This window comes from Dendrobates tinctorius, unplaced genomic scaffold (genome assembly GCF_039654945.1).
Source record: "Dendrobates tinctorius isolate UK_male_01 unplaced genomic scaffold, ASM3965494v1 ptg000111l, whole genome shotgun sequence".
Classification (NCBI taxonomy): domain Eukaryota; kingdom Metazoa; phylum Chordata; class Amphibia; order Anura; family Dendrobatidae; genus Dendrobates; species Dendrobates tinctorius.
Window position 1 is genome coordinate 42,078,066 of NW_027361779.1, and position 17,572 is coordinate 42,095,637.

Genomic DNA, 17,572 nt, shown 5'->3' on the forward strand with positions numbered 1-17,572 from the left:
GCAGGAACATGGTCTGATCATAACCACATCTCCTGGGCAGGGGAAGAAGTAAAAAATTATACCGACATTACAGCACGGGATAACAAATAGTTCTTTATTTGAGGTAAAGCATTGAAAAACAAAAAACACAGGCAGTGAAATGTTTTACCTCACAAAAATAATCAGCTGTGATCCCGTACTGCCCTGTCTGTATACACTTTTCCTTCTCACCTGCCCAGTAGCTGTGGTATGATCAGACCAAGTCCCTTGTACGGTCACAGACATTACATACTACACAGCAGGGGCACATTTATAAGATTATCTCAGCACAGGAACATTTTTTTTTAACACATCCAATTGTGGAAATTACTATTCCAAGATGTTTTGTTAAAAATCAAATTTGAATACACTTTATGGTACAAGCCCTTTAAGTAGCTTTAAAGAGTAGGATTTTAATATTTTCAAAAACATAATACAATATTTAGTCATCTTTGTATACCAATGCCAAGACATTTATATTTTCAATGTGAAATCTGTCTCCTAGAGGGGTTGTTGCAAGTTCATAAATGGGGAAAATTACAAAGTGGTCCTAAAAAAGGAACTTCAAAATATATCCTTATTACAAATCCTGTACATTCTGAAGAACAAAGAAATTTTCAATTTTACAACACTCAGCTCATGGCTGGGACTACCAGGCATCCCACATTCCCAGCGTGGTTGATTACTTAAGCAAGGAGAGCGTAAAACAAGCAGGATTTTTTATTTACAGCCTGCTCGTGCGAATCTGAAGTTGACAAGATCGCTGGATACGACTAGCTTCGCTCCCACTGCACTCATCCCATCCTGCTGAGGCAAATCAGTGTATGCTAGCAGCATGGGAGAACGCTCAGTTCAAACCAACGATGCGTTCACAGTGCTGGTTTGAACTGTCCATCTTCAGGAGCGCACAGTCCCCTGCAAAGCAGGAAGGCAAGGGCTGGGAGCTGTGCGCTTCTGAAGATTTTGCACTGCCCAGGATAGAGAAGGAGGTCAAGAAATGGGAGAGGTGTGCTTTTGAAGATGTTGTTGGTCAGGGACGACACTACCTCTAAATGTCAGGACAATTTTGCCAGTGGCCGACAAGTGATGGATGAGGACGCGGCTGTCTTCACTACTAGGACAGTTATTGGGGAACTCATAGCAAACGTATAGTAGAAAAATCTCCAATTTATGGAATATATACAGTAATGGCCGAAGGCATTGGCACCCTTGAAGTTGTTCCAGAAAATAAAGTATTTCTCCCTGAAAATTATTGCAATTACATGTTTTGTTAAACACAGGTTCATTTGCTTTGTGTATACTGGAACACCACAGAAAAAAAAGAGGAAATAAAAAGGCAAATTGGACATCATTTCCACTCAAACCCCCCAAAATGGGCTGGACAAAATTGTTGGCACCCTTAACTTAATATTTGGTTGCACACCCGTTGAAATAAATAATCCAATCAATCACTTCCTATAACAATCAACAAGCTTCTTAAACCTCACAACTGGAATTTTGGACCACTCTTTTTTGCAAACTGCCCCAGGTCTCTCATATTTGAAGGGTACCTTCTCCTCCAATAGCAATTTTAAGATTTCTCCACAGGTGTTCAATGCTATTTAGATCCGGACACATTTTTGGCCACTTCCGAACTCTCCAGCGGTTTCCATGCATTTCTGGGTGTTTCTTGACATATGTTTGGAGTTATTTTCCTACTGGAAGACCAATGATCTTGGACGCAAACCCAGCTTTCTGACACTGGGCACTACATTGAGACCCAAAATCCTATGGTAATCTTCAGATTTCATGATGCTTTTGCATGGACAAGTCATTCAGTGACAGAGGCAGCAAAACCCGAAAATATCTGTGAACCACCATCATATTTTACTGTAGGTACTGTGTTCTTTTCTTTGTAGGCCTCATTCGGTGTTCAGTAAACAGAATGATATGCTTTACCAAAAAGCTCTCTCAGTCTATCTTTTTATGTCACTGTGACAGCAGTGGGGTCCTCCTGGGTCTCCTGCCATAGCATTTCATTCAAATGTCTAAGGATTGTTTTCAAGGATAGCGATGCACCCCAAGCCTGCAGGACATCTTGAATTTCTTTGGAACTTTGCAGCCTTTCATAAATTTTTCTCTGGCGTTCACATCCAGGGAGATTAGCTATAGTGCCATGGGTTTTAAACTTTTTGATTATGTTGCGCACGTTAACAAAGGAACATTAACATTAAGATCTCTGGAGATGGACTTGCAACCTTGAGATTGTTGATATATTTCAAGAATTTTGGTTCTCATGTCCTCAGACAGTTAGCTCTCCTCTTTCTCTTCTCCATGCTTAGTGTGGTACACACAGACACACAATGCAAATATTGAGTCAACTTCTACCCTTTTTATCTGGTTTAAGGTGTGATTTTCAAATTGCCAACACGTGTTACTTGAAATAGGCGAGTTTAAACAAGCATCACATAATTTGAACAGAGTTGTTTACCCACATTTTTGGGAAGGTGCAAACGATTTTGTCTAGCGCATTTTTTGGGGGTTTTGTAAAATTATGTCCAATGTGCCTTTTTTCTCTTTTGTGTGCTGTTCCAATACACACAAAAGGAAATACAAATGTGTATAACAAAACATGTGCAATGGCAATAATTTTCTGGGAGAAATACTTCATTTTGTGAACAATTTCAAGATTATTTATACTTACATATTTATATTATACATACAGTCAGTGTGAGACTGGGGTGCCATGGGCCCACCAGAAACTGACTTTGGAGGGGGTCCACTGCATACAAATATTACACTACCCTAGTTCACAAATTTAACTCTCTCTCTAAATTAGTGGTCCTCAAACTTTCTGACCTAGAGAGCCACATTCAGCTTTGAGAGAGGGTCGCGAGCCACATCCAGCTCCCTCTCCCCTCACAGTAGTGGCAACCAGAGACCCTATCACAGGTATAATGATAACCAAAGCTTTTCCACAGAAATCCCCCTGAAGCAGCATAACAAGATCCAGTGGCCCCCACAAATCCCTCGTTCAGTTTTCTCCCATCCAGCACTTCCAACACACTGTCACATCCAGCTTCAGGCGCCACCTCTCACAGGTAGTATCATCCTGCCTCCAGCGTACCATACTTAAATTAAATCAAAACCCCTAAGACTAGTATATGTGCATCCAGATCTGCTCTTCTGTGCAGGGCTACTGACAAAATTCACCATTTTGAAATGTGCTCCTCATACCTGTTTGCTAGACCTGGAGCTAATGCACCAAGCTGGTAGACAACCGCAAGCCACAATTCATGGGACGGCGAGTCACATGTGGCTCCCAAGCTACAGGTTGGAGACCCCTGCTTTAATTAATAAACTGAGTAGTTTGGTTACTGAATGCTGAGATATTGCTTTTTTCTGTACATAGTGAATCAAGTGAATTATGCCAAGTACTGCCCATACAGTGAAGTTGAGGGCCCAGATCTGCACTGGGGCTGTTCCCCTATGGGCCAGTCCATCATACATACAAATTCCACAACAACATAAGGAACTAGCTGCCACCGCCAATCGTCTATACAGGCCAATTGTACACCCATTGAGGTAGCGTATTGCTTCAAGAGATTGGGTTACAGAGAAAGAGGAATGGAGTTATTACAGTTTATACATTTAATCTGAAAAAGTAGTCAACGTTTATAAAAATATACGAAGATGTTACAAAATGGACAAAACAGTACAGTATAAACAATTACATAAAACAAAAAGGAGAAACAGAAGAAATGTACTAATCCCGATGTTGCTGGGTTGGCTCTGGCTTTTTATGAAGGGGAGCTCATCTTATGGGAGAGGCAACAGACAGAACTCCATCTCCCAGGACAGATAAACTGCATCTCCCAGGACTGATAAAGACTATAAATTTGGTATTTGCTTTTATTAACACAAGTTACACCCACATACTTCCCCCTCCGGTGACTCGCAAGAGATGTGGCTCAATCTTTTACAAATTATGGTATTCCCAAATTCTACAGTATCTTCACTCCTGGAGGCCCCAGGCACAAGATACAGTGGGGCAAAAAAGTATTTAGTCAGTCAGCAATAGTGCAAGTTCCACCACTTAAAAAGATGAGAGGCGTCTGTAATTTACATCATAGGTAGACCTCAACTATGGGAGACAAACTGAGAAAAAAAAATCCAGAAAATCACATTGTCTGTTTTTTTTCATTTTATTTGCATATTATGGTGGAAAATAAGTATTTGGTCAGAAACAAAATTTCATCTCAATACTTTGTGATATATCCTTTGTTGGCAATGACAGAGGTCAAACGTTTTCTGTAAGTCTTCACAAGGTTGCCACACACTGTTGTTGGTATGTTGGCCCATTCCTCCATGCAGATCTCCTCTAGAGCAGTGATGTTTTTGGCTTTTCGCTTGGCAACACGGACTTTCAACTCCCTCCAAAGGTTTTCTATAGGGTTGAGATCTGGAGACTGGCTAGGCCACTCCAGGACCTTGAAATGCTTCTTACGAAGACACTCCTTCGTTGCCCTGGCGGTGTGCTTTGGATCATTGTCATGTTGAAAGACCCAGCCACGATTTATCTGCAATGCCCTTGCTGATGGAAGGAGGTTTGCACTCAAAATCTCACGATACATGGCCCCATTCATTCTTTCATGTACCCGGATCAGTCATCCTGGCCCCTTTGCAGAGAAACAGCCCCAAAGCATGATGTTTCCACCACCATGCTTTACAGTAGGTATGGTGTTTGATAGATGCAACTCAGTATTCTTTTTCCTCCAAACACGACAAGTTGTGTTTCTACCAAACAGTTCCAGTTTGGTTTCATCAGCCCATAGGACATTCTCCCAAAACTCCTCTGGATCATCCAAATGCTCTCTAGCAAACTTCAGACGGGCCCGGACATGTACAGGCTTAAGCAGTGGGACACGTCTGGCACTGCAGGATCTGAGTTCATGGTGGCGTAGTGTGTTACTTATGGTAGGCCTTGTTACATTGGTCCCAGCTCTCTGCAGTTCATTCACTAGGTCCCCCCGCTTGGTTCTGGGATTTTTGCTCACCGTTCTTGTGATCATTCTGACCCCACGGGGTGGGATTTTGCGTGGAGCACCAGATCGAGGGAGATTATCAGTGGTCTTGTATGTCTTCCATTTTCTAATTATTGCTCCCACAGTTGATTTCTTCACTCCAAGCTGGTTGGCTATTGCAGATTCAGTCTTCCCAGCCTGGTGCAGGGCTACAATTTTGTTTCTGGTGTCCTTTGACAGCTCTTTGGTCTTCACCATAGTGGAGTTTGGAGTCAGACTGTTTGAGGGTGTGCACAGGTGTCTTTTTATACTGATAGCAAGTTTAAACAGGTGCCATTACTACAGGTAATGAGTGGAGGAAAGAGGAGACTCTTAAAGAAGAAGTTACAGGTCTGTGAGAGCCAGAAATCTTGTTTGCTTGTTTCTGACCAAATACTTATTTTCCACCATAATATGCAAATAAAATGAAAAAAAAAACAGACAAATGTGATTTTCTGGATTTTTTTTTCTCAGTTTGTCTCCCATAGTTGAGGTCTACCTATGATGTAAATTACAGACGCCTCTCATCTTTTTAAGTGGTGGAACTTGCACTATTGCTGACTGACTAAATACTTTTTTGCCCCACTGTATTACTGTGATGTTTCCCACTACAACTTTACCTTTATATAGATAGGAAACATGGCATGGATAGCGTTTTCCATATATCAGTTATTTAATTTGAAAATGTTATGGTCAACGTCCGGAAACGCAAGACTATGTGTTTCGTTCGCCGCAACTTCAAAAATATGACTTTCATATTTGTCATATCTATGCCACTCATAAAAACCTCAGTATTCATAATTTGAATGGAACACAGAAACTGACATCGGGTCTGTCTGCAGGTCTCAAGCACATGGAGGCCAGGGACAAAAGCTCTCCCCCTCCGCATTCCTGGGCACGCTGGTTATGGTGCTCACATCTGCTATTCATTAGATAATCCTCTTTTATTACCTGTTTGCAGAGGAGGGAGCTGGGGGGTCTCAGCCACAGTGAAGTATTTACTATGATAACTAGGAGATGGCTTATAGATTTGCAATTGTATTTCTAACACTGCACTGCCCAAGTCAAAGCATAAAGCCAGGGGCTGGGAGCGGCGCACTCCTGAAGATTCTGCACAATACAGCAGGAAGCCTAAGCACAGGAGCAGTGTGCTTTAAAAGATTTTGTACTGCCCAAGACAAAGCAGGAAAACACGGACCGAGAGTGGTGCACTCCTGTCGATTTTTCTTGAGGCAACGCCATTAACATTACTATGTCTAGATTGCATTGCTAAGTTCAAATTTATTGTAAACAAATCATATATAAAACATATAAATCTAATAGCCACAAAAAGCTAAAAACAAAAGGAGATGTGCACTTGTACATTTACCACAGCTTGGTACACATATTAAGATACAGTATGTCTTATGTATCCCATATAGTGGGTGGACGAACCTGATCAAATGCTGGATATATGTAGTCTGCAAACTGGATCTCAGCAATAGAGGTAGCGCCAGCAACTGCAACTCCAATGCCAAATCCAACAATTCCCTGTTCACACAAGGGGGTGTTGAAAACTCTGTCATTACCTGGAAAACAAATTCAACAATTGGCAAGTTACCCATTGAAGTGATTTGTTAAGTTGTAAATTAACTGAAATATGAATCACTGCCGGCAGGAGGAAAACCAAAGCTGACAAGTCATACACAAATCAAGTGACAAACATTGCGGCTATTATCGGCAGGCCTAATAAATAGCACAGTTCCGGTAAGGACTGCCACTTTCTATTATGTGGCATTTAGCAGCCTACTAGGAAAGGGAATCAGATCACTCATTCCATGGCATATGATGAGCGACAGTATATAACCCAGAAACTAAAAAAACATGGTGCAGTCTTGGCAATCACATTTTAAACATCTGTATGGCTTACAATGATTGCCCAGTTTCAATTAAGCATTAAACAAAAAACATTTCACAGTACACAGGACAAAAATAAGTTTGTTTGAACGTACCATAAAAGAACATAGCATGTGAAAAAAAAAAAGCCAATAACTTGCAGATACTGCGAGGAAATTAACTTTCCCAGCAGCCTTGAGCTTTGAGTCAGAGGCGCAGTCACCAGTCTATACTAGCTCACTCCATGCTCGTAAGCTACCATTATGTTAAGTTCAGCAGTGCGAGTCCTGATTACACAGGACAATGCACTGCAGAGAACAATTATTTTTTGTACGAAACAAAAGATTATTTAATCCCGTGTACGGGCATTTTGTTCGTTCATTGGGAGATCGGCAACATGGCTTCCTCATGTCAAGATAGTCGTGAATCGAGTAGTTTTAACAATGCTCGTTCACCACTATCTTACAGTGCAAATGCCCCTTAAGGTGCTGGAAATTCATGGCTTATACTATAAAAATAAAAAAAAGTGAAAACATGACAAAGTGTCAAATTGGCGGAGTGATGGTGTCAAGACATAGGCCGTTTTGACTTCTGCTTTTCAACCTATTCTCTTATTTTACACCTTTGCTGTTCAATCCAGATTGAAAATTATACTACAATTTAGATTTCTAAGCATACAAGTTAGTTGAAGAATTTTGCATATAAAAAGCATAAAACTATTACTAACCAAACCAGTCACACTTAAAATGGAAGACTAATATTCTCGCAATCCATTACAATTGCTTTATTATAGTAATCTAGAGCCAGGTGCATAACTGCTTGACAACCTGAAAGCTCATAGGACAAGAAAATGACTACTGGGACACCAAAATCAAGCCATCATTTCTCATTATTATTTAGAACATTCTTTGTGTGTTTGATACTACATTTTAGATTTTGCTGAAATGTTTTAAAGGAGTTTTCAGCTGCATATTTTCTCCTGCTCGGACCCAATAATCATATGTAAGCTATGTGGGAAACGGTCAGCAAGGTTTTGCTTACACGAGCAAATAATCGTTTAAATGATGTGATTGTAACATGACGAGAGAAATTATTCCAAATTATTATGCAAAAAGAGTTTAGGAGTGATAAGGTTAGAATTTTTTTGTTTGTCATTTAAACTCATTGATGGTGATGTGTGTCAGGGCTCTTTATATCACTGAAAGCAATTGCAGATACTTGTGCAAATTAGTTTGGCAGGTGTGTCCAAATAAAGGCAAGACTACTTAAGAAGGCTGTTCCACATTATTAAGCAGCCTACATTTTTTGCCAAAATGGGAAAGAAAAAGGATGTGTCGGCTGCTGAGATGCAACAAATTGTGGAGTATTTAGGTAAAGGCATGACTACAATCAACATTGCCAAGACACTTCATCGTGATCATCGCACAATCAAGAAGTATGTAGCTGATTCCCAGCACACACGTGTGCGTGCTGATAAGGAAAAATTGAGGACTCTTTCGACAGGCAATTGCGTCAGGTTAAAAGAGCAGCTGCAAAAATGACTTGTCACAGCAGCAGACAAGTTTTTGAAGCTGCTGGTGCCTCCAACGTCCCCCGAACAAGATGCAGGGTCCTTCAGAGGTTTGCAGCTATGCGTAAGCCATCCTGTCGACCACCTCTGTCCACTGCACACAAGCAGAAACTGCTCCAATGGGCCAAACGATACATGAAGACTGACTTCCAAACTGTTTTGTTCACCGATGAGTGCCGTGCAACGCTCGATGGTCCAGATGGATGGAGTGGAGGATGGCTGGTTGATGGACACCCCATGAAAACACGGCTAAGGCGCCAACAAGGAGGAGGTGGAGTAATGTTTTGGGCTGCAATCATGGGGAGAGAGATTGTCGGCCCCTTTAGGATCCCTGAAGGGGTAAAGATGAACTCCATAATCTATGTGGAGTTTCTAAAACAGCACTTCCTGCCATGGTTCAAGAGGAAGAACCGTGCTTTCCGCAGCAAGATCATTTTCATGCATGATAATGCACCGTCTCATGCTGCAAATAACACATCTCCATCTCTGGCTGCTATGGGCATAAAAGAGGACAAGCTTATGGTGTGGCCACCATCTTCCCCTGACCTCAACCCCATTGAGAACCTCTGGAGCATCATCAAAAGGAGTGTCTATGATGGCGGGAGGCAGTTCACATCTAAGCAACAGCTCTGGGAGGGTAGTCTGTCCACATGCAAAACAATTGAAGCACAAACCATCCAAAAACTGACAAATTCAATGGACAAGAGAGTTCAGAAGCTTCTTTCGAACAAGGGGTCCTATGTGCAAATGTAACATCACCTAGAAGAAAGTTTTGACTTGAAAACTTTGATTTCATTTTGTAATAAGCTGATAATGCTATAGTTTCACAATTGACCATTTTTTTTGTTCAAAAAAATAAAAAGGTTGAAAACTCTACTGTGCATAATAATTTGGAACATGCATTTTGAGTGTTTATTATTTTTAAAAATATACTCTTTTCATAGGCAGATTGTTCAAAAACATTGCAATTATACTAGAATAGTAGATGACTGGAAAATAACAATGACTGCAATTCATATAGGTAATTTAGAGAAAATATGAGGAAATATTTTTTGCATAATAATTTGGAACACAGTGTAAGACTAGAATCGTGAATGAAATGGAACAGTGATTTTTGTGCAGTCATCAGACAGGTAATATGAACTGTACGTGTGTTCAATGTGAAAATCTCATAAAGATACATTTTGAATACATGAATTCAGAAAGTTTTGTGCACACATTTCCGTTGATTCTATACAAAGAAAGTTAATTGAATTAGTGATAAAATGTTCAATAATAGTAACCTAAGTAACTGTGCACGTCTGCCTGAGTGGGCAGGCGCACCCCCTGGAGTGTCTCAATGGCTAGCACCTCCATCATGTGACCCAGCTCCCGCTCGCGTGACCACGTGTGTGACAATCTGAGTCACGTGTTTGGACAGCCACAAGGAGTGTCTCCACCCCTAACTATCCTTGCCTCGCTGCTCAACCTATCCACATTTGGGATAAATTTAGGCTTTAAAATCTAGGGATATAATTAGTTGTGCAAGGATATAAAGAGGTACTCCTGCTGGTGTGAAGCCATCCTCACAAGGAGGCTACACACCAAAACGTGCGTCAGGGTCAGGCACCATAATCTGCAGGAGGTAATAATGCACATTTGCATTTTCTATTTGCCTGTACTCACGAAAATCTGTTCAGCAGATATTATGTAACTTTGTGACATCAAGCTTATAAACACACATACAGTGGGGCAAAAAAGTATTTAGTCAGTCAGCAATAGTGCAAGTTCCACCACTTAAAAAGATGAGAGGCGTCTGTAATTTACATCATAGGTAGACCTCAACTATGGGAGACAAACTGAGAAAACAAAATCCAGAAAATCACATTGTCTGTTTTTTTTTCATTTTATTTGCATATTATGGTGGAAAATAAGTATTTGGTCAGAAACAAGCAAACAAGATTTCTGGCTCTCACAGACCTGTAACTTCTTCTTTAAGAGTCTCCTCTTTCCTCCACTCATTACCTGTAGTAATGGCACCTGTTTAAACTTGCTATCAGTATAAAAAGACACCTGTGCACACCCTCAAACAGTCTGACTCCAAACTCCACTATGGTGAAGACCAAAGAGCTGTCAAAGGACACCAGAAACAAAATTGTAGCCCTGCACCAGGCTGGGAAGACTGAATCTGCAATAGCCAACCAGCTTGGAGTGAAGAAATCAACTGTGGGAGCAATAATTAGAAAATGGAAGACATACAAGACCACTGATAATCTCCCTCGATCTGGTGCTCCACGCAAAATCCCACCCTGTGGGGTCAGAATGATCACAAGAACGGTGAGCAAAAATCCCAGAACCACGCGGGGGGACCTAGTGAATGAACTGCAGAGAGCTGGGACCAATGTAACAAGGCCTACCATAAGTAACACACTACGCCACCATGGACTCAGATCCTGCAGTGCCAGACGTGTCCCACTGCTTAAGCCTGTACATGTCCGGGCCCGTCTGAAGTTTGCTAGAGAGCATTTGGATGATCCAGAGGAGTTTTGGGAGAATGTCCTATGGTCTGATGAAACCAAACTGGAACTGTTTGGTAGAAACACAACTTGTCGTGTTTGGAGGAAAAAGAATACTGAGTTGCATCCATCAAACACCATACCTACTGTAAAGCATGGTGGTGGAAACATCATGCTTTGGGGCTGTTTCTCTGCAAAGGGGCCAGGATGACTGATCCGGGTACATGAAAGAATGAATGGGGCCATGTATCGTGAGATTTTGAGTGCAAACCTCCTTCCATAAGCAAGGGCATTGCAGATGAAACGTGGCTGGGTCTTTCAACATGACAATGATCCAAAGCACACTGCCAGGGCAACGAAGGAGTGTCTTCGTAAGAAGCATTTCAAGGTCCTGGAGTGGCCTAGCCAGTCTCCAGATCTCAACCCTATAGAAAACCTTTGGAGGGAGTTGAAAGTCCGTGTTGCCAAGCGAAAAGCCAAAAACATCACTGCTCTAGAGGAGATCTGCATGGAGGAATGGGCCAACATACCAACAACAGTGTGTGGCAACCTTGTGAAGACTTACAGAAAACGTTTGACCTCTGTCATTGCCAACAAAGGATATATCACAAAGTATTGAGATGAAATTTTGTTTCTGACCAAATACTTATTTTCCACCATAATATGCAAATAAAATGAAAAAAAAACAGGCAATGTGATTTTCTGGATTTTTTTTTCTCAGTTTGTCTCCCATAGTTGAGGTCTACCTATGATGTAAATTACAGACGCCTCTCATCTTTTTAAGTGGTGGAACTTGCACTATTGCTGACTGACTAAATACTTTTTTGCCCCACTGTACATATTATAATACTAGATAGTGGCCCAATTCTATCGCATCGGGTATTCTAGAGTCTTAAAATAAAAAATAGTTATATACTCACCTTACGACGGCCTCCGATCTCCACTCCACGCTCCCGGCATATTCCGGTCCCAGTAATGCTTTGCGCGAAACACCGCTGATGACGTTGCGCTTTCGCGAGAGTGAAGTCATCTCCAGCCCTTCGCGCAAAGCATTACTGGGACCAGAAGGTGCCGGGCACGTGGAGATCGGGGGCCATCGGAAGGTGCGTATAACACTATTTTTTATTTTAATTCTATTTTTTACATATTCTCACTTTCCGACGGCCCCCAATCTCTACTCCACGTGCCCGGCATCTTCCGGTCCCAGTAAAGCTTTGCACGAAACACCGCTGATGATGTTGAGAGCGCGACGTCATCAGCGGTGTTTCGCGCAAAGCATTACTGGGACCGGAAGGTGCCGGGCGCGTGGTGAGAGGAGGGAGAGTCCGGGGGCCATCAGAAGGTGAGTATATCACTATTTATTTTAATTCTATTTTTTACAGGTTTATGCTACCCAGGGCCTGGAGGAGAGTCTCCTCTCCTCTGGACCCTGGGTACCATCCGCACATTGAGCGCTGCGCCCGACTGCGCCTGTCGCTGATTACCGTTACAAACGCAGCTTACCGTTACAAACAGCTGCGCCTGTCGTTGATTGGTCGCGGCCTGACTTAGATGTAGATATTAACATGTATACGTGTAGTACCTTTTTTAAAAAAAATTCTTTATTTAAAGACTCACAATGAAATCCAGGTTAACATAATAATTGAAACCAGACAAGTAGACGAATACAAGCAATACAACTTAACTCACGACAAAGACAATCGTCCACAAGTCCTTAACATCTGGGAACCCGGTAGTAGAGGTCAATTCGGAGGGTCTTTCATTTTTTAACTTTTAACAAACAGTATAGGAAAGAAAAGACAGAGCAGAGGAAGAAGGAGAGCAGTTGAAGCGAAAAAATAGAGTAGGGGGATATAAGTAACGGAACCAAGAAAGGTAAAAAAAAAAAAAAAGGGGGAGGGAAGGAAATAACAAGAGGGTAAGGGAAGGAGTACCCAACCGACCAAGTCCACCACTCAGCCTGATGTTTTCAATTAACCTCAGGGGGGTTTGCCTCCAGCATTAGATCACAATACTCACTAGAGCTTTGAAAATCCATCCATCCAAGCAAAGTAGCCCAAAACTTTGGGTATGATTCATGTATGGATGAGGTGAGGTCCTCCATATACATAATTTCATTGACTTTTGCGATCCACTGAGTTATGGTTGGAGGAGCAGGACTCTTCCATCTCTCCGGGATGCAAGCCCTCGCAGCCATGATCAAAAATTTCAACAAAGAGGATTTATAGATCCAGAGAGGGATTTAATTATGTTGGAGTAGTATCAGAGCCAGAGTCAACTTTTCGGAACAGCCCGTAACCCGACAAATAATTTCCCACACCAGTCTAAAATTATTGCAAAACGTCACATTGCCAGAAAATATGAAAAATCGTGCCCTCTGTCCTTCCACACCTCCAGCAGTTGGGGTCAATTTACGGAAATATGGTGTGCAACCTCGAGGGCACTCTGTACCATCTGGACAAAATCTTATAGCCAGCCTCCTGGAACCTAAAGCTAATCGAGGCACAGTGTACAAGGTTAAAATTTTGAGTTCTCTCATCTTCCATAAAAGAAATATTTAAATCTCTCTCCCACTGCGCAAGGAAAGAAGGGGGTGACCGGCTCCGGGGGTCCATCAACATAGAGTAGGTTTTAGCTAAGGTGTGTCTGATTGGGCCTGGGCTATTACACATAAAAGCTCAAATTGGGATTTGGGCTGTCTAAATCAGGGTTCCCCAACTCCAGTCCTCAAGTCCCACCAACAGATCATGTTTTCAGGATTTCCTTTGTATTGCACAGGTGATGCAATTATCACCTAAGCAATACTAAGGAAATCCTGAAAACATGATCTGTTGGTGGGCCTTGAGAACTGGAGTTGGGGAACCCTGGTCTAAATGAACTTTTAGGGGGAAGGCTGCTGAAAAAGAGGGTAAGTTGCAAACACCTCCAACTGCCCAGGGGTATTAGATCTGTTTTGGTGGTAAGGTCACTCAGAGAAGGCCAGGAGGCTCCCCCTCTCCCCAGTTTTCTACTCTATCCATCCCCGAATCTATCCACAGACGAAAAATGGAGTCCGAGCTGCTAGGGACAAATTTAGGATGACTCAACACTGGATTGAGAGGAGAAGCCTCTGGGAGTAAATATAGATGGACTAGTGCTGTATTGCAGTATTTTAAAGTGGATTCAATAGTCGGATGGGATTTATGTAGTACCTTTTGATCTACCTTATTGTCAATCTTGGGGCCAATGCATGATCCCGTATTTACCTCCTGCGATATTTTATGTGATGTAGTGACATGTATTGTTTTCCCACATTTTTTTAACTTTATTTTAGATTTTGTAATTTACAATAAAGCTTTACTTTTTTTTATTTTTGGGATCTTTTTGTACAAAATGTATTTACAGGTTATTGAGTTATGTAGTCCTTAGTATTCATGAGTTCAGGCTAGCTCAGCCCACAAGCCAGTGACCAGGATAGCCAAGCCCCACCAGTGAGTAACAGTTCTGCCTTCACCGTACCTATGTGGGAAGTGGCGGAACCTGAGCAACCGCATGGGGGTCCGAGAGATAAAAGGGCCTCCTTCTTCTACCTCCAAAGCAGTCAGAATTATCCATTTTGATGAGCTATTCGACTGCAAAGGGCCCATATATTTATTTTGCACATAGGCCCCTCTTCAGTGTCCTCCAGTAGCGGAGGGGATGGGGCCACCTAGAGCTTATGAATGCCGAGGACCATACTGCACAAGCTTATCACTGGACGCATTAGAGGAGCAGCAATAAATATAATATTGGAGAATATGGATTTTTTTTTGCAAGCCTGCCAGGGGAGAATTCACTGGATATGCGCAATATCACTACACTTTCTTTTATCTGTGAACTGTGCAGTCTTCGTGCAATCGATTTGATATAACCCATATCATGTTAAATTCATGTTACATATTGATGGTGTTTGTCATTACCCACCAGGAGAGAAAGACGAACCCGAACAGTAAAGTTCAGCTTCCATATGAACACCGAATACGGACTTTGCTAGGAAGTCTGTTACTTTTCAGGTTCAGCCCCCAGATCACAGCATGTTTGTTGAGCTGTCGTGTGCATGACAGTGCGGCAAACACGGCTTCTGATTGGTGGTAAAATCCTCACCGCCGGTCAGACGAGGACGGTTCCCACGCTCTCAAATGACAGCGTGAACATACAGCTAAGATCGGAGTTATAAAGTTTACTTGGTCACTGGTTTCAGCTGATGGGACTACTTTGCCACATTCTATCATATACTTTGTGGCGTTTTTACTTTACCAAAATCTATGCAGATGTTCCTTTAAAGGAGTTTTCTGGGAAGTAAATAGAATAGAAAAAAAAAATGAAATAAGTTGATAAAGACGTTTAAATTTGTTATGTACACTCACTGGTGAGAATTATAAGGTTCTTTCAAAACGGTTGCCGTCATATGACTGAAGACAAAACCTAACGCGCGCGCACACACAGTAGGACACTCACCTGCCTTTGGCAGTGAGCTAGGAGGAGAGACAGGAGGGAATGCATGTATCAAAACGGAAATAACATCTCAGCTGAAGCACAGGCAGCTACGTCGGAAGTTATAAGGCGTGAGGAGGGTGGACGGGACAAGACAAAAGTTGTGGAAGAGGTTGTTTTCTAACATAATGTAAACGAGCAGCAGCACTTACAGCATCTGAGAAATTGACATCACAGCTTGAGTCTTGTCCCATCACTCCTCCTTTCTCTTCACAACTTCAGATCTACAGTTGTGGCCAAAAGTATTGACACCCCTGCAATTCTGTCAGATAATACTCAGTTTCTTCCTGAAAATGATTGCAAACACAAATTCTTTGGTATTATCTTCATTTAATTTGTCTTAAATGAAAAAACACAAAAAGAATTGTCCTAAAGCCAAATTGGAAAAGAACACGGTCCCTACAGTCAAACATGGCAGAGGTTCCCTGATGTTTTGGGGTTGCTTTGCTGCCTCTGGCACTGGACTGCTTGACCGTGTGCATGGCATTATGAAGTCTGAAGACTACCAACAAATTTTTTAGCATAATGTAGGGCCCAGTGTGAGAAAGCTGGGTCTCCCTCAGAGGTCATGGGACTTCCAGCAGGACAATGACCCAAAACACACTTCAAAAAGCACTAGAAAATGGTTTGAGAGAAAGCACTGGAGAATTCTAAGGTGGCCAGCAATGAGTCCAGACCTGAATCCCATAGAACACCTGTGGAGAGATCTAAAAATGGCAGTTTGGAGAAGGCACCCTTCTAATATCAGGGACATGGAGCAGTTTGCCAAAGAAGAATGGTCTAAAATTCCAGCAGAGTATTGTAAGAAACTCATTGCAGGGGTGTCAATACTTTTGGCCACAACTGTAGCTGTCTGCTTCAGCTGAGATTACCTCAGTTCTGATCTATGAATCCACTCCTCATAGCTAATGGCAAGAGAAATAGTAGAGCTTTCCCTACTCACAACCTGTTCTGCTGTGTGGGTTTGGAGGTTAGTAATGTGACGACAGCCATTTTCAAAAACCTTATACATTATTAATTTCTCAGACAACAGTTAACCACTTCACCCTCGGAAATTTTCCACTTTCATTTTTTTTCCTCGCCTTCTTCCAAAGGCCATAACTTTTGTATTTTTCAGCCGTTTTTTTTTTGGTGGGACAAATTGCACTTTTGAATGACACCGTTCATCCCGTCACATCATGAACTGGAAAACGGGGGAAAAAAGTGGGGTGAAGTTGCAAAAAAGTGCAATTCCACAGTGTTTTGTTTTGTTTTTTTTTTATATTTAGCATGTTCAATATATGGTAAAACTGACTTGGCAATTAAAGTACCCAGGTCACTGTGAATACACAGATAGCAAACATGTAGTTTTATTTTTTTTTAAGTTGTGAACAAAATGTCAGTAATTTGTAAAGATTAAATCAGCCATCAAGTGGGGGGAAAGATGGAGGCACAGTGTGTGAGTCTACATCAAAAGCAGGAATATGGCAGATTATGCAATACACGTCATCTATCACGAAGGGGTTAAATACAAAATGCACTACATACAATGTAGTTTTGTCTGTTGCAATTGGTGCTCTTTTTATGATCGATGGCAATTTAAAAAAAAACAAAGTGTGAAAAATCAAAGTAAATTAATAAGTTTATTCTACATTCCTATTGGACAACCAGTATAACTAATTTTCAGAGGGAAGCAGTGGATTAAGGCTAGGTTCGCATAGCGTTAATGCAGTCCATTCAACACAGGCGTTAAAAGGACTGCGTTAACGCTACTCACATATTCCGATCGCGTTTAGCGATCGCGCAGAAGCTCCATCTGCGCTAGCAGTGATGGACCCTTGAACGCTGCAGATCGTGTCCGAGGGTCCGTCACAGAATGAAGGCACATCGCTAACGCATGCCGCTTATGACATGCGCTAGCGATGTGCTTGGTAATGGGAGTATATGGCAGCGTTAGCGGATGCGTTACATCATGTTAAGGCCTCTTTCACACTTCAGTTTTTTACAATCAGTCACAATCCGCCAGGTTTTGAAAAAAACGGATCCGCAATTTTCTTTTGAGGATCCGTTTTTTTCCCCAT

At 41.8% G+C, this 17,572-nt stretch overlaps 1 protein-coding gene across 1 annotated transcript in view; it reads right to left on the bottom strand.

Annotated features, from left to right (window-relative positions):
- The window catches only part of BCKDHB (branched chain keto acid dehydrogenase E1 subunit beta), a 318,960-nt gene that overhangs the window by 208,469 nt on the left and 92,919 nt on the right, over positions 1-17,572 (bottom strand). Inside the window, exon 4 of the mRNA XM_073589685.1 lies at positions 6,495-6,628. Coding sequence (XP_073445786.1) covers positions 6,495-6,628 — 134 coding nt within the window. The remainder of the gene's footprint in view (positions 1-6,494; positions 6,629-17,572) is intronic.